At 34.0% G+C, this 22,734-nt stretch overlaps 1 protein-coding gene across 1 annotated transcript in view; it reads right to left on the bottom strand.

The window, feature by feature from the left end:
• LOC145277913 (fibrocystin-L-like) overlaps positions 1-22,734 on the bottom strand; it is a 401,092-nt gene that overhangs the window by 12,889 nt on the left and 365,469 nt on the right. The window contains exons 60-64 of the mRNA XM_080129971.1: positions 21,282-22,054; positions 19,974-20,069; positions 13,300-13,677; positions 4,687-5,089; positions 10-191 (exon numbers count right to left, since the gene is read on the bottom strand). Of these exons, the coding sequence (XP_079986097.1) occupies positions 10-191; positions 4,687-5,089; positions 13,300-13,677; positions 19,974-20,069; positions 21,282-22,054 (1,832 nt within the window). The remainder of the gene's footprint in view (positions 1-9; positions 192-4,686; positions 5,090-13,299; positions 13,678-19,973; positions 20,070-21,281; positions 22,055-22,734) is intronic.

Genomic DNA, 22,734 nt, shown 5'->3' with positions numbered 1-22,734 from the left:
ATGACTTACCACATCGCCACAATTTGAGTCAAGATAGCGCGTGCCATTCACTTGAGTCGTGAACACAATATATGCTTCCTCCGACTGGAATGTGAGGCTTGCTTGGTTATCTGCCATGTTACAGATGGATTTTGAAGCTGATATGACCGCGTTGCTTTCCCCGTAAATCTCCATGTGAACGTTTACTTTTTCTAATAAATAAAAGAATAATAATAATAATAAAAAAAAAACAGAACAAGAGTGAACGACGACAATCGACGACAATCAAAAACTATATAAAACCGTAAGCATTTAAAATTAGAATTTAAAATCAAAGCAGTAATTAGCATAACTGTCCTTTTCGCAAAGAACGGTCACTACATGAAAACAGTGTTTGCCAACCCTTTTACCTTCGTGGAACTCTTTCAATAATAGTGATGTCCTAAGGAACCCCTACATAAGAAAATATTTTACAACCATATTTATTTATTTCACCTTAATAATACAAGCAGTATTTTTCTTTTATGATCAACTAACAGGGGTCACGACGTTGCCCGGGATTGACTATTCAACAAATGTTCCATGCTTTCAATTATTTTATTGTCATCGAAATCGGTGAAATCGCTCAGTTTTCAATCAAATCGATTGATTGCCTACTGGAGTCGGAGACCCATCCCAGTGCACTGGGAGAAGGCTTCACATGCCCCTCCGCAGTGACTTAGTCCACAATACATTGTAGTCTACATTGCACTGTAGTGAACTTCCTGTCGATTTTCTAAAATTATTTTTGTATCATGTCTTGAATTAAAGTTGTGCTCTAAACGGAAGCATTTATTTCGAACGTGCCTTTATTTTATCAAAGAATTTACTGTTGATTTTATACGTCGGGCTTTTCTGTTTGTATGGTCTGAGCTCCAATCCCTCGTCCCCCCTCGCCAATCTTTCACGAGAAACACCTGTCTGGCTGAAACTACTGTCAATAATTTTCCCCACTCTTTATCTGTGCCTAAATCCAAACGTAGATTCCATGAGCAAAGCTTCTTTCTTAGAACTGCACGCCGCTTGCCTGTTTCCCACCTGACTACAACATGGGCGTCTTCAAGTCCAACATAAACAAACTCCTGACACACCGCCTCCTTAAGTAAGACACTATCAACCCCCCCAATACTAATGATTACTACAATACTATCTCATTGATTACTGTACACGCAATAACCCTTATCCCTGAGTGGCCTTCGGGCCTTGATAAGTGGTGACCCCCCATGTAAAAAAAAACTTTTCAAATGCGCTTGTGATGTTAAGTTGTATAAGGGTGTTAACGTTGGTAAAAAATCGTACTGTTCCTTCATTACTCGGATATTTTGATTATATATTATCGATACTTATTGGAGGCATTCCGATACAAAATCTATCTAGGAACACTTTCAGACACATGAAGTACAATTGTGTGAAATTAAAAAAAAATCGGCCTAGCTTTTTCGAAGACAATAAGGAACGAACTCTCACACACTGACGCATACACACACATAGACAAAGTGCTTTTTATCTATAAGTACAGATTCCATACACGTATAAGAAAATTAGGTTATAGAAAGAAAAATCTGGAAAATGCATTTGCATATATGTTGCGCAAAGGCGTAATGATCTCTATGAGTATCTCTTGAAGAAATGCTTTGCAAATTCGTAAGGAACCTCAAGATTCTTCGGAGCTATAGTTGGGAAACACTGCTATATAGGTATGATATGCCTTAAATAAGTTTCCAAACTTTTTTCGTATGGGAATTTTTATTGATAGTACACACATGAAACTCTAGTTCCCTTAGAAGTCATCTCCTCCGGCTGCAATGCGCTTGTTGTACCGTTTCAACAACTTCTGGAAGGCCCCATTGCAGTCCTCTTGTGTGAGTGTGTCAATGATCTTTGTCATTCATCTCCTCAATTGTCTCATAATGACAGCCTCTAAGGGTTTCCTTGAGCTTACGGAATAACCAAAAGCCACAAGGAGCAAGGTCTGGTCTATAGACAGAGTGAGGAACTGTCTGGACCATCTCTCTGCTGTCATGACAACGTTTCTATCTTATCTTTTTCTGAACACTCTTGGGACAAACTTGGCGCAAATCTTCCGCATCTTCAGTTCCTCGCGAACAATTGTGTTTACACTTCCCAAACTATGTACATATTGTCTCTATAGATAAACGACGGTCCTTATCCATGAAATTCTTTATTTGGCCAATCAACTCTGGTTTCTGAATTCCTTACTCCTCTCACACCTTTCATCATCTCTCACAGACTCCCTGCCTTCCTTGAATCTCTTATGCCACTCAAAAACTGATGTTCGATTCATGCAAGATGGTCCAAAAGCAGCTCGAAGCATCCTATACGTTTCTGCGGCATTTTTTAAAAGTTCAAAACAGAATGTTATTGCATATCGTTCTTTTAAAGTCCACATTTTTGAAATTCATCAGCTGTGACGATCACGATTTTGTAGGGTGTATTCAAATTCCTGCTGTAGCTGTTCAGTTGAAGCTGAAATCATAAAAATTGATCAGTCATCTTATAAGATGTAAAGAAATACTGAATTTACAAGAGTCTACTACAATTTTAAATGCCTGGACAAAAAAAAAACAAAAAACACTGAAACCTGATTAGAGGCACCTCGAACGTATTTCCATTTGCAACAAAGGATACCAAGACTTCACTGAGGGATTTTTAATTTGCATATATTCTATATTCTGTATGCTACCTTAATAGTATTTTAACAAAATATGACGAAGACATTGGAAATTTGTTTGCAAAAAAAAAAAAAGAAAAAAAAAAGAAAAAAAGGAGAAAAGAAAAAATAGACGAATAAATTTATCTATGAAAAATAAAATCCTTTAAAAGGTTTCAGTTTTCAGTTAAAAAAAAATTCGTGTCCTTTTCCAGAATATTTTCCATGGCGGATTGCAGGATTACTCAATTACGATTTAATTCTTAGACTTCATACCTGATGCTCTTCAGTTTCTGTAGAGTTTCAGGTTTGTTGATGCAAACGTTTTCATTGAGATACCCTCACAAACATGGAAACCTTGTAAAATATGTTATTTCTTTGTCATTTTGTTCTTTTTGCAAACAAATCTTTATTATGTTTGTCATGCTATGGTAAAATTCTATAAGGTGTCATAAAAAATAAAGAATCCATTCAAGTTAAAAATAAGCAGAAAAAGATAAAGAAGGTAAAATGCGGGGTAAAAAGAGAGAGAAAAATGATAAAGAGAGAGAAAGAAACAAAAAGAGAGGAAAAGAAAGAAAAAGAGAGATAAAATCGGATCATTTTCCTATTTATAAAAATGGAATTCTGCCTTTTTTACGAATTATTAAAAAGACTGAATTTTACTAAAAAAACAAACAGAAAATAACAAACAAACAAACAAAAACAACACAAAATACAAACAAACTGAAGAACACATTCTTTCCGGGATACATTAAAAATATTTGATACTTCTACGGACATAATAGCATTATTATTTAGAAACCCATTCTTAACATCAGGAGGGAAGCTTTGTTAACTATTCTGTACTTTCACACTAACATTTTAATAAACAAAAGACACAGTAAAAATTGTATTTAACTTGAAAATCTTATCTAAAAAAAAAATAGCATGGTCCATAAACTGCAGAAATACCAATCATTTGATTTAATCTTTTTACAAGGAAAGCCGCCATTTATCAAGGCTTGGAGGCCACTCATGGATAAAAGATAATGTGTGTCAAATGGTCGGTCAGACACCACTGTGATGATCAGTCGTGGTGGAAATTTGGGAGAATTTGATTATTTAAGAGGACGGCACAACAAGAACTTGTTACATTGGACTTGAAAACGACCATGTTGTAGTCATCTGGTAAGCAGCTCCGATGTATTGTATTCTACAGACACGCAATTCTAGGGAGGAAACTTTGCTAATAGAATATTCGTTTAGTTTTAAGTACAAATAGAGTAGAGGAAATTGTTATCAGTTGTTATAGCTAGACAGGTATTTGCAGTTAATGTTTTACAGAGGAGAACCATAGATTGGAGCTCTGTCGAACCATGAAAATTATGATAGGGTAGAGATAGATTCACAAGGCCTCTTTTGGGAGAAGGAAAAAAAAGAACATTACCCACTAGATTTAGAAGACGGTTTTATACCCTGTCCAGGCTTGAAAGAGTACTTTTAAACAGCTCCTCCTCAAACGTGACAATAGTATTCCATTTTTAAGACGTATTTGGTTCCTATATAGGTAGAGGATTTCGTTGAGAACGAGATATTTTCTGGGGCGATAGAATGATTTAGCCATTTTTTCCAAAGACCTTGGCAAAGGATTTGATGTAAGTTTCAGGTCAGGAGTGAAGGTCAGTCCCAGAAGCTTGTCAAAGCGGGGATCTTCCTCAAAACGAGATCCGTTAATTTCAAATGGAATCAAGAGAGATTCTTTTAAAAGTTACCATGAGATTATTGATTTAAACAAGCGAGGACCAATAAGGGATCATAAATAAATAAATAAGTACATAAATAAATAATCCTTGTCTACATTATAATTTTTTAATGCACGAATTCATTGCCACTGCTGACTTTGTATTATTAGACTGGGTTAACGTTAAGGAGAGATGAAAGAAAATATTATCGGTTCTTTGGGTGATTGGTAACTATAGAAATCATAAATAAATGTTTATAAAACTTATACATACCATTATCAGACTTAGATACCGCAACATTTTTAAACTGTACGTCCGGGAACTTATACATGAAATAGTTGATCATGAGGACGCGGAAATAGTTTTCCTTTCCCCCTTCGATTTTGGTGTAATCGATATCGACCACGATTTTAATAAGGGACGTGATCGTGTCGGTTGTCGTAGGCGGCGTGGAGGAAAACACTGTTACTTCTAATTCCTGAATGATGGTGTATTCGCTCGGTGTCGAGGTTGTTGTGATCTGCAGGATATATATACCGGCTTTGGAAAAGGAAACCTTGCTGAACACCAAATAATTGTTGGCAGCATCGTAGAGAGCCGAGTTTCCCAAGTTTGTCACCTCACCTTGATAAAGGAAGGGCATCATAAGTTTAGCACTGGCTGCCCACGAATGACCCTGAAAAGAAAGTTTGGGCAATAATATTAAATCCATCTATCACTATAAAAGTGAGAAAGTGTGTGTGTGTGTGTGTGTGTGTGTGTGTGTGTGTGTGTGTATGTGTGAAGACACGTCGCAACCTATACACTCAAAAGATTTTTGATGTACAGACTTGAAATTTGGTATATAGTATATTCAGACACGTGAAAAACTTTTTAATCGGTTTTCATTTGAAAAAAAAAAAACGAGCTGCTAAGGAATCAAAATCGAAAAATTGGTACGTGGGGGGGCCATTGGATTTTTATTTGTTTGTCAACTGTTTCACAACTTCGAATCGTTTATGTTACAGCTTCCTTATGTTAAGAATAAGTAGGTTTGAAAACACATTTTAAAAATCGTGACAAGCTGGTTACCATACTTGACTCACTGTGTCAAGGTTTTGGTTTCGACCTAATTCGAGTATTCTTTTTATTTACAAAAAGTGATCTGTTTAGAAAAAAACATAACACTCGCATGCACATGTCTCAGTTTATTTCCATTTTTTTTTTCTTAAATTTTTTTAAAGGAATTGATCGCTACATTTAATACCGGGCAACGCCGAGTACATCTGCTAGTAATCTATATGTCACAAGTCGGTGTGAAAGTTTTTGCCGGTTTGTATCAGGCTGATGCAAATACAATATCGTTTTATCACATATGTTACTTTTATATATGATTTCTGAATTAATTTATTGATATATATAACCATGTTATATATCATTTTGAAGCACGTTTATCGCTCTATCGAATCGTGTTATTTGTTACCGTTCTCAATCTCTTCATTCATTTTTTACAGCATGGACAAAATTCAAATCCGCACGATTTTCTTGTTCCAGTTCAAACTAGGCCGAAAACTGCCGAGACAGCTCGTGATATAAATGATGCATTTAGTCCAGGAACCACTAACGAACGTGTGGCACAATGGTGATTCAAGAAATTTCGCAATGGTGGCGAGAGTCTCGTAGATAAAGAGGTCGCGGTCGGCCGACTGCGGCTGATAACAAACATTTGAAATCTTTAATTGAAGCCGATCCTCGCAAAACCACACGAGAAGTTGCTGTTGAACTCGAGGTCGACAAAGAAAATAGAGAATTAAAAAAAATTGGATAAATGGATGCCGCTTGACTCGAACGATAACAAAAAAAAAATCGTCGTTTTCAGGTGTCTTCTACGTTTCTTCTGTGCAACAAAAGCGATCCATTTCTCGAGCAGATTGTGATGAGAAGTGGATCCTCTATCACACGTTTGGCACAGTGGTTGGATGCTGGAGAAGCTCCACAACAATTCCCGAAACCGAAATTGCATAAAAAAAAATGGTTATGATGACTGTTGTTTGATTGTCTGCAGCCGGTCTCATCCATTACAACTTCTTGAATCTAGGCGAAACGATTACGGCGAAGTACTGCTGGTAAATTGACGAAATGCACGAGAAGCTCTAACGTATGTGTCTGAGATTGGTCAATATGAAGGGACCAATTCTCTTCCACGACAACGCTCGCCCGCAGGTTGCTCAACTGACTCTGCAGAAGCTGAACGAATTGGGCTACGAGACTGCCTCATCCGTCATATTCACCGGACCTCTCGCCTACAGATTACGATTTTTTCAAGCATCTCAACAACTTCTTGCACGAACAATGCTTCAAAAGCCGAGTCGATGCCGAATCGGCCTTCAATGACTTCATCGCTTCCAGAACTCCAGTTTTCTATGCTAATGGGATAAATAATCCTGTTGGCAAAAATGTGTCGATTCTAATGGTTCTTATTTCGATTAATAAAGTTTATTATGAAAGGAGTTATGATCTTTTGAAGTTGAACGTAAAAAAAACGACATTATTTTTGCACCAACCTAATAGAAAGGGCATTTTAAACGATCGTAATTTATTTTATGCATATATACTATTTAGTTATTTAGTCTCTTCCTCCTAAGTATATTGTCTGTCAATTAAACCTTGAAGAAAACTCAGCGGACGTCTCCTTGTGTCTTTCATGCATGAAAAGCTTTATCCATCTAAGTTAAATAGATGGACAACCACTACACGAAACGGCAACTCATGAAACGGCGATGATGAAGAGAATAAAAAGAACACATATAGACTCCGCATGCATGTGTTTAGATTCTTATTCTATTTGGTTTATCGATTGCTCATTAATAAAAACATTACATAATTGCTGTTCGTTTGAGTGAATCACACTTATCGTTGATTCGTTTTTGATTTTAAAGTAGTATTTTTGGCTCCTTACATCATATGGCATCATGCCTTGTCTGGAGCAATTTCCATAAAAAAATATAGAAAATTAATTCCACTAGTGGACTTCTTTTTGTATAAGGGCGGTGCAAAAGATTTTGCCAGTTTGTAGAAGACATGTTTAAACCATTGTAATTTATTTTATGCATATTATTATTACGTAACCATGATTAATTTATAACTTTATCTGTCAGATCATTAAAGCATCATTTATATTTTTCTGAAATATTCCCACCCACGTTGACCCGAAAACTCCTTCTTTGGTCAACAGAAAGTGAGTCACCTTCCATTATGAGAATTCTCGTCCTCACACTGACCAAAGATCTCCTAGGAGAATTTGGGAAAACTTTCTCCATCTTGCATGTACTCCTCATCTAACTCCCTCAGATTATTACTCATTTCAAAGATTTGTGCGACTTGTAATCCTCGTACTTTCGAACTTAATATTACCGGGAAAACTCTCACATATCCTTCGTCAATGAGCACGATTGTTTCCGTTTGTAGAATTTATTATCGGCTAAGGATGGATTCTTTTGAATGTTCGCCGTTGCCACGACGTGCGTGTGGTGTTAAGGTGCCTTTTTAGGGGAAGCAGTATTGCAATAGTAATCCATGTGGAAAAACGTTTCCCGTCAGAGACAAGATGTCGAATGGTTAGATGACTTGAGTAAACAATATCGCGTACGTAGGTATCGGGGTATTGACACGAGAAGAGCGAATATTGGACTGACGGCTTTATATAAGTAGTTCACTGTACGTAACCGAAGAGCATCTCAATCGGATAATGTATTCATGCGCCGAGTGCCCACTAAGCAGAGGAGATTGAACACGAATTAGACTCATATTTAGCATGAAAAGTCAAAGAATTTTACTATCGATGCATTTATAAACTCACTGACAGCTAGATTGTACTTATAAAGAGAAAAGGTCGTGATTGTTATGGATAACAATTTTCAAAAACAGTTTTTCATTTGAAGATAAAATTTGAAATCGCCAAAACATTTGCATCGACCTAATACTATTAAAAATGTAGGCTTCTGCTGTTTGTCTATTCGTACGCAAGCGAGAACATGTTATTCGTGGACAAAAAGAAGAAAAAAAAAGGAATAGGTAAATTACGTATTACTAAGACAATAGTTTTTTTTTGTTACAATATCAATACCAAATGTAAATCTCCGTCCATAGCCTTGAGCCGCTGGAGGGGAATAGGTAATCGACCACTTTTGTAGATGCTTTTGTAGCGAGGAGTTCTTTTTTCGGGGTGAGGGTGTTGGCCCCACGCCCAACCTTCCCAGAAAGTACATACAGCGCGTAGCCTTCCTAAATGGTCACCCATCAACGTTGCTTAATTTCAGTGATCTGGCGAGAACCGGTGTTTCAACGTGATTGTGCCGGATAAATTCAAACCTCATATAAGTCTAAAAGATTTTTAAACTGGATGCGTGTTTTATAAATTTAATAAAATCTAGAAAAGATAACAATAACACTAAACTTTTTAACTGGTTAAAAACGAGCAAAAGTTATAGCCCGTTGACTTAGATTGAGTGCTTTATGCTAAATTTATGATAGGATATGGTTATGTGCTCATGCTTTAATTATACACTAATCCCTATTAATCCCTAATAATCCCTATTAATCCCTATTAATCCCTAATAATCCCTATTAATCCTTAATAATTCCTAATAATCCCTATTAATCCTTAATAATCCCTATTAATCCAGAACTGTGCATCGAATGGATACTTAGTTCGCTGCATCTTATCGTAACAAAGGTACATACAAAATTTCAGCCAGATCAGATCAGTAGTTACTAAGAAAAAGTGGAACGGAAAGACAGACAGGCAAACAGACTAAAAGAAATATAAAATAGACTAAAAAATCATTACAAAAACATGTCTTAAACAGAGTGATGCTGTTTATAATCCGCATACAAGTATACAAAACGCGTAATAAACTTCACATTAAAGTGAATTATTTTCGCCTAAAACATTTAATATTTTCCCCCAATACAATACGTGAATACATTCATCGTTTTTACTTTACTTTCTCATGCAAGTACTAAGTAGAATATTTGTTTTTCACAAATTTTCATAAATATTATCTTCGTGACTGCCATAAAGAAGTAGAAGTCAAATGAAGATGGGCATTGTCATAGTCAATTACAGTAAGAACATCAGTCAAGGAATATGTATAAACTAGAAGTATCTAAAATAATAGATTGCAATTATTGTTATTTTTATGCAAGTATTAGTGTTGGGACGATTAATCGGAATCAGAATCGGGAATCGGAACCTTTGGCGTATCGGATTAAAAAATATTCGAGCATAATTTGTGATTAAAAATAAACAAACGATTCTTTAATTTCAGTTAAACTTAATTTTCCATTGTTGGTACTAATGATAAAATGATAAATATTTATTGATTTAAAAAAATAACAGTAAAACTAAAATCTATAAATAATAACATCAAAATGCGATGTAAATTAATTTTACTTGTGTCAAACAAACAAAAAAAATACAAAAAACAAAAACAAAAATAAAACAAACAAACAAAAAAAACAAGGAAACTTCGCTAGATAATATTTAAAGCATTTAAAAAAGTCTTAACAATTATTTATCCATTTATTTATAGCGGACTATTATCCTCATCTTCTATTTTTTTTTTTTACATAGGCATCACCACATTATCAAGGCCAAGAGGCCACTCAAGGATAAGGGTTAAAGAGTGTACAGTAGAAATTGGACAATATAGTAATCATTAGTAATGAAAATTTGGTAAATTTGATAACTTATATGGAACGGCTCATCAAGGACTTATTTACGTTAGACTTGAAGACAACCATATTGTAGTCAGCCGGAAAGCAGGAAAACGGAAGACAATTCCACAGGCGTGCAGTTCTAAGAAAGAAGCTTTGTTCATGGAATCTACGTTTAGGTTTAGGCACAGATAAAGAGTGGGGGGAATTATTGATAGTGTTTTCAGCTAGACGAGTGTTTCTTGTGAAAGTTTGGCGAGGGGGGACCATAGATTGAAGCTCAGTCGAACACTTTCCATGAAAATAACGATACATCAGAGACAAACTCGCAACATCTCTTCTGTGAGATAGAGGTTGCAAGGAAGAGAAAAGGACATCTCCTACGAGGCTACGAAGTCTATTTTGAACTCTATCAAGGCAGTTATTGTTTTATGCTGTTTAGGCCAATTATTTCTTTGACCTTTGTCAGGCTTAGTTGGCTAAAACGTGGTGAGACAACAACAATTATGGAAGGTAGTAATTACTGAGAAAGCAGTAAGGAGACCCGGCGTTCCTATCCCGTCGTGGTTAACCACCTGACGAAGGCCAGAGGAATAGTTGGCCGAAACGTCATGAAACGACAACTAAGAAAGATGAGGATAACAGTCCGCAATAAATAAATGGATAAATAATGCAAATGACTCATCTCAATTAGAATTCCAATTAATTAAATAATATAGTCTTAAAAAAAAATTTCTTTACAATTAAATAAAACAGTTTTATAATTCTGAATTGTTCTAGATAAGGAAAGATTGATTTGGATTAATCGGACTCAAGAATAGAACACTAGTGCAATTAATTAAAAAAAATAATAAAAAAATACTCATAAACATCATTGATAATTAAATTAAAAGTAAAATATAAAAAACGTTTATTAATTTTTTTTTATATGGTTAGATTTTGTCCAGCAAAGAGATGGTCAAAAATATGAAAAAAAAAAAAAAAAAAAAAAACTCTTTCAACATTTTCAAGACATAATATGGGGGTTTCACACCTCTAAACGCTAAACTGTTTACTTTTACATCGGGGGTTTTCTTTGATTTACGCCCGATTAAGTTGTAAGACAAGATTTCTAAATATATAAAAATTGATTGGGGAGAGATGAGTTAATAAAATCAAAGATTTATAATCATACTAGCGAGGGGTACCCGGCGTTACCCGGGTGTTTGGAGGTATGTGTGGAAACTCCGTGGGTGGGAGGGGTTAAAAAAAGTAATTATGAGGATCGAACCCGAACCGTTGAGGCAAAGTTGTAAATTAAAGTGTGAAAAAAAAAGTGCGATGTTAACCATTGCCCCACCGCGATATGCTAACGGAAACACGTTTGAATTTATTTAATTACTTTGATTTGGCAGATGCCCGTTTTAATGAGTTAATGAGGTCAAGTTTGACTGCGGGATAGTATTTTTCCCAAGATGTTATAGGAAAAAGACTAACCCACATGCGGCGAGCGACAAATGTTGAATATTTATCTTCCCGAAATCGAACAAATTAAATAGATAGGCGAGCTTCGTTGTTAACTGTGGGATATTACGATTTATATGTGATATAAAAAGTTTTAAAAAGTTGTGAAGCGACCGACCGCTTCTCTGAAAGAAGCCTTTTGTAGACATACAGAAAAAGCGAACACACATACATACATACATACATACATACATACATACATACATACATACATACATACATTTTCTCTGTTATATTTATAGATAATAAAATAAAAATGCTTCTCCGTTATTAATATTATTGAAACCGTTCAAATACACTGATAACGTCCCCAATCATTGGTGACCCACCGTTGCCTAGGATTGAATGATGGTGAACGAATGTCTCACACTCCCATATTTTTATTATCATCAAAATCGATGAAATAGCCTATTTTTAATCAAATCGACTAATTGTCTGCTTTAACAGGGGACCCATCGCGATGCACCTCGAGGAAACTTCATATGCCTCTAGCAGTGACTAAGTTCACAATATATTGTAGTCTACATTGCACTGTAGAGAACCTACTGTTGATTTTATACAATTATTTTTATATATAATGGTTTGCATTAAAGTTTAAAATGCAAAAGTCAAGTATCATGCTTCAATTGTGCTCTAAACAGAAATTAATTTGTAACGCGCCCCTGTCATATGAAAGAACTTACTATTGATTTTACATGCCTGGCCTTACTAGTTATGTGATGATAATGGCTTGAATTTAACTTTAAAATTAAAAAGTAAAGTATCTGTGAAATTTTGCTTTAAACAAAAACATTAATTTCGAACGCGCCCCTGTCATATTAAAGAATCTACTGTTGATTTTAAATGTCGGGCCTTTCGGTTTGTGAGGTAATAAAGTTTCTCAAATACACATGTGATGTTAGGATGTGTAAGATGGTCAAAATCGCCTGTTCCTTCTTTCATTGAATTATTTCGATTATCGATTATCGATACTTATTAAAGGTAGTATACAATACAAAACCTGCCTAGAACACTGCCAAGCACATAAAGGACTTTCGTAGAACGAACTTACATATAGACAAAGTTCTTTTTATATAATACATAAAAGAAACTTTGTCGGTGTGTGTGCGAAACTTCTCTACCAAACTGAATATTTGGTTTACAGACTTGAACTTTGACATATAGAGCTATTAGACCTAGGAGACACTTTCGACTTGGTTTTAAGCATGTACAAATAGCTGCTAAGGGATCAAAATTGAAAAAAAAAGTTGACTTTGACAAGAATAACTTGACTATATTCTGAGCATGCGTACACATCTATTTTTAGCTTGAATTCGCTTAATTTTTAACCTTTTTAGCCATCTGGCGGTAACAAAGAAAGCTGAAGCGCTAACTAAGGCGTGAGCACTGAATGTTTTGGTTTCAATTCTAGCTGATGGCAACGAAGTCATTTTTTTTTAACTTTTGAAATCATTACTATATATATTGGGTACAATATAATAATCAATAGAGAATGTGCTCTGTAATAATAAATACAAAATCTGCATGAATTAAAATATGATATTTAAGCGCATTTTACGCCCGAACAACGTCGGACGGCCTGCTAGTAAATTATATAAAAAGCAAAATGAAAGTTTTGAAAAGTTATGAATTTTTTTACAACAAATTGTCGAAATTACATAACCGAGAGGAAGAATAAAAACTCACCCTCCACTGAATGTTGGACAGTGTGGCACCGGTTACTTTATCTTTGAGAAAAACTCTCAAATCTACGTCTTGATTTGCGATAACCGTCTGAGGATTAGGGACAAGGCGTAATGCTAATGGCCTTGCGAGTACAACCAAGCTTGGTGGTATGGTGGCGTTGAATTTTGACGCTGATGGGAAGACGACTTTAAATTGCAAACCGTAGTTTGTTCCTTTGTGTGATATAACGAGGCTGGTAAAGTTGGCCCATCCATCTTTGATATCGATTTCTGTATCGCCAGTTAGAACAGCGTTTGCATCACTGCCAGAACCAAGAAGCAAATTGACTTTCAGTCTCCAAGGATTGGAAGGTGTACCAAGTACATCAATCGGGGCTCCCTTAAAAAAAAAAAAAAAAAAAAAAAAAACGAACAAAAAATATATATAAATAAAATCATTTTATATTTTTACTTACAGAAATCATTAGGGCTTCTGAATATTGAACACAATTTTCTTTATAAAGGGGTCACCGCTTATTAAGGCTCAAAGCCCACTCGAGGATAAGGGTTAATGAGTGTTAGTTGGCTGGTAAGAAAACATTGTGATGATCATTAATGCTGGAAATTAGCAGGATTTGATTATTTAAGAAGGTATCTCAATAAGAACTTGTTTACACTGGACTTGAAAATGATCATGTTATATTCAGCTAGGAAGCAACTGCACAGTATTGTGTTCCACAGAGAAGCAGTTCTACGAAAGAAACTTTACTCATAGAATTTTTGTTTAGTTTTAGGTGCGGATAGAGAGTGAGAGAAATTAGTGACAATCGTTTCATTTAACCATTTGTTCATTTGTTTAGTGGTGTATAGAGGTTTAATGGTGTCTGGTGGTGTCCTAGTAATGTTGGGGACAACTTCTTGATTGTATGCCTGAAATATTCAAGCATAACTAGTACTGAGAAGTATTATGGGAAAGGGAGATAATTTGAATATGATTGGATACCCCCTATTTGTATTTGGTTATTCCCCCTTCTCATCTCTGCATTTCCTTGCTCTGGTTTAAACTAAACATAAATCTACCTTATTAACAAGTAGTATTTACATATTTAATCATGAAAAAAAAAAATCATGTATTTATGAATTTTTTTTCAGTTAAAATCATGTCTCCGTACTTTATGTACACATGCCGTGGTCTAAACTCACAACTCTGAAAATCACACGGCTTCTCTGAAAACATTCTTTTTATTCAAGCCGGTACCATTTTATTTGCATATGAGTAACGGGATTTTACGTTACTTTGTGACACTTGCCAGCATATAATCAGGCCTGGTCGCCATTTTGTTTTTCTTTTCTTTTTTTTTTTTTACCCGTAACTGAATATTAGACACTGCACAAACTCATCTTGAAATCAGAGCTAAGTCACTTTCGCACACTTATTATTTGCTACGAATGATGACAAGGTATTTTATCACAAATATGATCGAATCGCGCACACATTTTATAAGAAAAAATAAACATAATAAAATACGGTGACTTCAGGCTACTTTGAGAATTTTTTTTTTTTATGAGTTTGAATTTGTGTATAAATATATAAAGACTCTCGGGATTTTATTGATGCCTTTGGCGATTGGACGTACCGTGAAACTAGAGTGTAGCAACATTGAACTTTGGACACGTAAAAATAAAGTTAAGAACCATACTCTCAATTACTCTCTAGATTAAATTTATTTTACTTGTGTAAAAACAAAAACAACAAATAAAAAAAATAAAACAATGAAACTTCAATTAACCTTTAAATAATTTAAAAGGTTTTAAAAAATGTTAAAAAATAAAATAAAACATTTTTAACAAGAAAAATATTGACAAAAATCATTCATAATTAAATTAAACGTCAAATAAAAAAATGTTTATTAATTTGTTTTATATGGTTGGATATTGTCTGGATCCCCAAACTTAGTATCTGATTCTTCCGTTCAGTTTCGAAAGACAAAAAATACCCCTTGTAGGAGCATCTGCGCGTGTAATTGTGAGGTAAAAGTTGCGCAATCATCAACCATACTTCCAGTCCAGTGGCAAGGTGAAGTCCTGGACGACTGGAAATAATGCAGAGATAAACGGAGAGCACATACTACCTGGAAGTCCCAAATAGTCACTCTTTTAGTACTGACCAGGTTTAACGTTGCTTAACTTCGGTGATCCAGTGGGAACCGGTGTGTCAACATGATTATGCTATACAAACTTAGTAAGAAAGTGGAAAATTCAATTAGAAGCTGGACGTTTTAGAATTAAGTCTTTATGGCAAGATATCACGCTGTGGGAAGAAGTATGTGCAAAAAAAAAAAAAAAAAAGAAAAAAAAGCTAAAGATTTCCTTCCTCTAGATAATTAGGCGTTTTCTTTTACCCTAATTTCATTATATATATATATATATATATATATATATATATATATATTGTAGTATGAGTACCCGGCGTTGCCTGGATTGACATGAAGTTTCGTTTGAAACACACCTGCTATACTAATCATTTTCATAATTGGGAACGTGGATACCTCCACAATAATTCCCAAAATAAAAGAATGGATAAAAACATGTAAATGTAATCGCCTCCCAAAAGAAGAAGTACGTGATACCCTCTCCACCAGACATTTCGGCAAAAGGGATACACAGAGAAGAAACTATTCTCCAGATATTGAGCACTGGAAAGATCCCCCCCACCAAATAAATAATTAAAAGTAAATCATTACAACTTTTGTTTCAATAAATATAGCAGCGAATGCCCGTGCAATTGCCAAGAAAAAAAAAGAACGTAGCCAAGTAGGAAGGCTCAAATCTGGAACGCAAATTAAGGGAAAAAGGTAACTTAAAACTGTTTTGTCCACTGTCCTGAGAAAACTGACGATTTTATGAAGCTAAAAAAATAACGTTTGTAAACATTAACGAATGCGTTTGTTTTTTTTTAATTTTTTTTCACTGCATTTTTTTTGTAAATAAAGGAAATTTTCGATTTGCTTTTCTTAGGGGGGTCTTTTTATTTTTAAAAGTGTGCGCTTTGAATTCAAACTTAAGTTTGAATTCGAAGCAGTCAAAGATTTTGTAGTAAATTTTTATTACGTGACCTAGCGTCTTGTAACCCCTAAAAAATGAATATCTACCAAAAATTAATTCCAAAAACAATTAAATGAAATTTTTCGTTATTTTATGTTTCTAATGTAATCCCCCCCCCAAAAAAAACAAATTGTATTTGTCATGCTTGCTTCCCCTCGATCGCCAAACTTGAAAAAATGCTAGAGGTCGCATGTCTCGTTGAAGGCTTGGTGGCCAAAAGCGGGTGATCATTTTACGTTAAATTTATATAGAAAAGTGTTTTTTTTTCAAAACTTCTTTTTTCATATTATTTATAAATGCTGTTTAAACGTATTAGGCAAAAAAAATAGATGTTCATTTTTTTTTAGGGGTTTAATGACGCTGGGTCACGTCGTAAACATTGTCCTTTTTTTAATTAGAAAGTAAAGATTGAAATCGATGAGATTAACGCGAAAAAGAAGAAAAGAAGTGTAAAGGGACAGTAGATCTTTATTTGTTTTTAGGTGTTAAACGACGCCTGGTCACATTGTAAAATGTTACCAATTTCTGTATAGCCGTTTAAAGAAAAATAAAAGCAAACAAATGAAATGTTTTCAGTTTTTTCGTAAGCGTTTTTTTTTTTTTTGAATATTAAAAAAAAAAAAACAACAAAACAATAAATGCCAAACATTTTTCTAGCTACACGGAATTATTTTTTAAAACTAGAAACTTATTGCGATTACCAAATTATTTTATTTGGTGAATAGTTTGCTTGTTTATGTTCCGAAGTTTCTAGGGTGATATAACTCTAAGATAAGTTAAAAAATCGATGTTGGAATAATAATTCCAAATAAATTAAATAAAATATGTTATCAATATAATTATTGTTTAAAGTCTATAAAATAACAATTTTAAATAGAACAGTTAACAAACTTCTCCCGCTAGAAACAATAACTAAGATACTGCTATTAAATAAAATCAATTTTCCTTAATGTAATATACAAATGAGGTGATCTCTTAATTGTATATTTTGCAAGAATCATACTATATATAGAAATAAATGAAAGAGTAAAGTAAGGAACCTTCTATATATATTCATCAAAATTTGAACAAACAAACAGACAGGAATACGAATTTATATATATATATATATATATATATATATATATATATATATATATATACTAGCATGGGTGGCCGGCATTGCCCGAGTGTTTGGAGGTGAATGCTGAGCAAACAACAAAAAAAGGTCAATTTTTTAAACTTTGACCCCTATTAGAACCCCTTAACATTTATTGTATTAATCTCAAATCAGGTTATTATGTTAGATCCATGTCCAAGGAACCTATATCTAAAATTTAAAGTGTGTCGACCTAAAATGGTCGGAGGGGTTTGGTAGAGTTCTCAAAGGTCAAATCATTGAATTGTGACCTCTTAACAGCCAAATTTCTGGCCGAAAACGGATCACATAGATTTTTCCAAATCTCAGTACACTTTATATAAAGTTTCGAGTCTGTAGACTAAAAATTGACAAAGTTATTGCGTAGAGAAATGTACACAGACATACATACATACAGACAGACAGACAGACACACGTTCACTTTTATAGATATACTAGCATGGATGCCCGGCGTTGCCAGGGTGTTTGGAGGTATATGCTGAGCAAAAACAAAAAAAAAAGAAAACGGTCAATTTTTTAAACTTTGATCCCTTATATAACCCCTTAACATTTGTTGTTTTGGGCTCAAACTGAGTTATTAAGTTAGATCCATGGCCAAGGAACCTATATCTAAAATTTCAAGTGTTTTAACCCAAAATTTTCGGAGGAGTTTGGTAGAGTTCTCAAAGGCTAAATCGTTGAACTTTGACTCCTTAACAGTCAAATATCCCGCCGAAAACGAATCACATCGATTTTCCCAAATCTCAGTACCCTGTAAATTAAATTTCGAGTCTGTAGACTAAAAATTAACAGAGTTATTGCGTAGGGAAATGTACACAGACAGACAAGCAGACAGACAGATACACACACAGACACGTTCACTTTTATATATATATATATATATATATGTGTGTGTGTGTGTTTAATCTATAAAAATGAAATTGTCTGTGTGTGTACATTTCCCTATCAAACTACTCTGTCAATTTTCAGTCTACAGACTCGAGATTTGACATAAGGGGTATTGAGATTTGGGAAAATCTTTTTATTTGGGTTTCGGCCATAAATTAGGCTGTCAACGGGTCAAAGTCCAACGATTTGACATTTGAAAACTCTACGAAACTCCTCCCCCAATTTTGGGTATAAACACTTGAAATTTTAGATGTAGGTTACTTAGACATGGATAAAACTTTGTAATTCAATTTAAACTCAAAACAATAATGGTTAATGGGTCAAAATTGGGGTCAAAGTTTAAAAAATTGACCTCTGTGATCTCTACCAAATTTTTGGTCTAAACATTTGAAATTTTACATAAAAGGTAGTCAGACATGCAGCAAGCTTTTTAATCAGTTTTGGGCGAAAATTTGGCCGCCAAGAGGTCAAATTTGAAAAAATTGACTGTTGCCGACTCTACCAAACTCCTCCGCCAATTTTGTGTCTAAACACTTGAAATTTTAATATAGGTTACATGGACATGAGTCAAATTTTTTAATAGATATATACATATGCGCAGTAAAGTTATGAACAACAGTACATAGGGCCCGAACAAAGCCGGACTGAACTGCTAGTATATCTATAAAAGTGAAATTGTCTGTCTGTGTACATTTGCTTACCAAACTACTCTGTCATTTTTATTCTAAAAACACGAGATTTGACGTAAGGGGTATTGAGAGTTGGAAAAATCTTTGTAGTCGGTTTTCGGCCAGAAATTAGGCTGTCAACGGGTCAACGTTCAACGATTTGATATTTAAAAACTCCACAAAACTCCTCCGCCAATTTTGGGTCTAAATACTTGAAATTTTAGATGTAGGTTACTTGGACATGAATCAAAATTTTTAATTTTATTTGAGCTCAAAACAATAAATGCCAAAGGTTAAAATTGGGGTCAAAGTGAAAAAAATTGACCTCTGTTGTCTCTACCAAATTACTCCGCCAATTTTTGGTCTAAACATTTGAAATTTTACATAAAGTGTATTCAGACATGGAACAAGCTTTTTAATCGGTTTTTGGCCGAAAATTTGGCCGCCAAGAGGTCAAAGTTCAAAAGATTTAACATTTGTGGTCTCTTGCAAACTATTCAGCCAATTTTGGGTCTAAACATTTGAAATTTTACATAAAGGGTATTCAGACATGCAGCAAGTTTTTAATCAGTTTTTAGGAGAAAATTTGGCTGCCAAAAAGTCAAAGTTGAAAGAGTTGACCTTTGCAGACTCTATCAAACTCCTCCGCCAATTTTGGGTCTAAACACTTGAAATTTTAGATGTAGGTTACCTGGACATGAGTCAGATTTTTTAATAGATATATACATATGCACATAAAGTTATGAGCAGTACATTGTGTCAGAGAAAAGCCGGGCTGAACTGCTAGTTTTAAAGAAATGTAGACAAAAAAAAACACTGACGTATCATGGAGAAATAGACCCTAAACAATGAGGAAAACAAGTTGACACAATTTAATTTAAAAGACATAATACTTACAGAAGAATCATAAAAACGTAGACAGGGTCCGATCTTAAAGACACCACCTTCATATGAGGTTACAGGACTGACGACAATTTTCAGACTTGCTGGAACCTTAAATGAAATTCCAAAAAAGAAAGCAATAATAAATTGAATTACGGTATAGAAATTAGCAAACCAAATAACGATTTTTTTTTTTTTTTAAATATATCCTTTATTTATCTTTAAGCATAAACAAGCTTTCGATTTGAAACATCCCTATCAAGTCCTGACATTTCCTTTTTTTTAATTTTTTTTATTTCTTGTGTAAATCATCTTTCCCGTCGGCCATATGAAAATCTCTCGTGGATAGTAGTCTGTTGAGATGTTAATCATAGTTGCTTTCACATGTGGCTACATAGTATGGATTAATAAAATCAAATATTAGCACTTTGAAACATCAATACATCAACCGCGATAAAAATCTCCACGGGCTACTAGCTACTATTTTATAGAAAAATGATGCCGTTGATTAAACTTCTTAATATAAATAATATTTGTTTCTAAATACGTTGCACGAGCTGACTATAGTCGGCTCTGCCTAAATGGGGGCCTTAGAGAAAAATAATTAAAACTATATTAAATGTTTGTTTTTTCTCCCTCCCCTCCCTCTCTGTATCTAGCTGATACTGCCCGCTATTGTTTTAATGTTCATTTGTTTTCCTTTTTTTATTTAAAGTAAACGGCTTAATTTTCCACAAATTTTATTTTTCTGTCAATTAATTTAATTTAATTATTAAGATATCGTTTGGTTATAAAATAGTTAATTAAACTAAAATGTTTAAAAACTTTTCTTAAAGCCCATTTAAGACATTAAAGTAAAACTCGTAATAAAAAAAAACATTTATTGTCAATTATTGTCAATATTTTTGTCAATATTAATAAAATGATATCGTTTCCGAAACGATCGTACACTCGATTTGATTTTGTTTTGTTTCTCCTTTTGAAACTGATTCATAATTTACAATTATTAATCTTTATCTTCAATATATATATATATATATATATATATATATATATATATATATATATATATATATACATATATAAATATATATATAAATATATATATATAAATATATATATATAAATATATAAAGATATATATATATATATATATAAATATATATATATATTTATATATATAATCGTTAGCTAATAAACCAACACAAAACTATACAAATATGAATGAAAACAATACCTCCACCATTTGGAAAAAGTAATTATTAATCACACACACACACACACACACACACACACACACACACACACACACAAGAAACTAACCTTAACTTCAAAACTTGATACACCGTCCTGATTTTTCCAAGACGGGTCACTGACAGGGACGGCTGCAGGGGTTAATACCATATTGCTTACTGTATAATTAATTGCATTGTTTAACGTATTCAGTTGTTGTGCGTTGGCTAAATGCGACGAAATTCGAGTCAAATCGTCAGCCGACAAAGTATTAGTAGAGTTATCGTTCGTGCTATTAGTAGATGGTGACGTGGTCGAACTGTTTGTTGTGATGGTCGATGCAGGCGGATCCCCAATCTGAGCAGTGATCTGCAAACCACTGCCTGTGGACCTCTTTCTGCGATTGCCAGAGGTACTGCTTTCACTGACGGCGCTCACAATACGCACCTTGCTCGCCGGAACTTGGAGAAACAAAGCCAGGTTGCGTACTAACTGCTCACCGAAGAACTCTTGTTCGCTTAAGGAATTGATAGAAAACTGTATCCGAACAACCGGGACCATCTTTATATCAACGGGACGACCGCCCTGCACAGTTACATAAAGCTGTTGTTTGACATCGTCAAAGTAATTTGTGCCATCTGGATCAGTGGGTAACGGTTTGTATTTCGACCAGTTTGATATCCGAAGCGACGTTTTGGCGTCCTTGTCTTTCGGAGATACGTAGGTTTTCGTGTAGTCGTACACGTCAAGCCGGTTTGGACGACTGTAGTAGATTGAAACCACGATCTTTTTATCAGTGTTTAACAGACGCAGGCGTAATTTTTGGGGTGATGTACTTGAAAAGAAGAGATGGTAGGTTTTTCCTGAAAAAAATATGTAAGACAAATACTTAGAATTAGTTCATTGAATATAATTTTTTTTCTGTACAAAATAATGTTCTACACTAAGACCGAATCAGTGTGGATTTTCGAATATATATTCTCGACAACACGATGAAAAGCATGGATACTTAATCTTCTTTTTTTTTTTTTTGTAAAGTTTACCATTTAAAAGGGTACGCTCAGACAAACTGGCACTTTCACTCAAATTTTTTTTTAAAAAATAAGTTAGAAAAGAATTATACAAAAAAGAAAAGTCCAACATCAAATTTAAAGTTACAACAAGTAATACAATTGCGTAAACAATAGGTTTGTGCTTGGTATTTATTCTATGCAACAGCATGAGTGATATAGGTACATGATTTATCATTTTGTGAACGTCATCACCGAAATCGTAACATGCTTATTAAATAAAGAAAAACATTCTAAGTAAGGCTATATTTAGTGCTTACACTTGTTTATGAACATGCATTCGACTATATATATATATATATATATATATATATATATATATATATATATATATATGTAATAGAGATTTAGAAGGCTGTCACAATGCGAGGAATGAGCTATAGTCGGTGTTGATGAGAGAAGACGAAAACAAGTGGCGATTTATAAATCAATAAGTACATACATATATGTTTATATATACATATATTTATTCA

The sequence above is a fragment of the Euprymna scolopes genome, chromosome 6 (assembly GCF_053919585.1).
Source record: "Euprymna scolopes isolate OS-2025 chromosome 6, ASM5391958v1, whole genome shotgun sequence".
Lineage (NCBI taxonomy): Eukaryota > Metazoa > Mollusca > Cephalopoda > Sepiida > Sepiolidae > Euprymna > Euprymna scolopes.
Note: the sequence above shows the minus strand (reverse complement) of the source record. Positions and strands in the feature narration are given on the sequence as shown.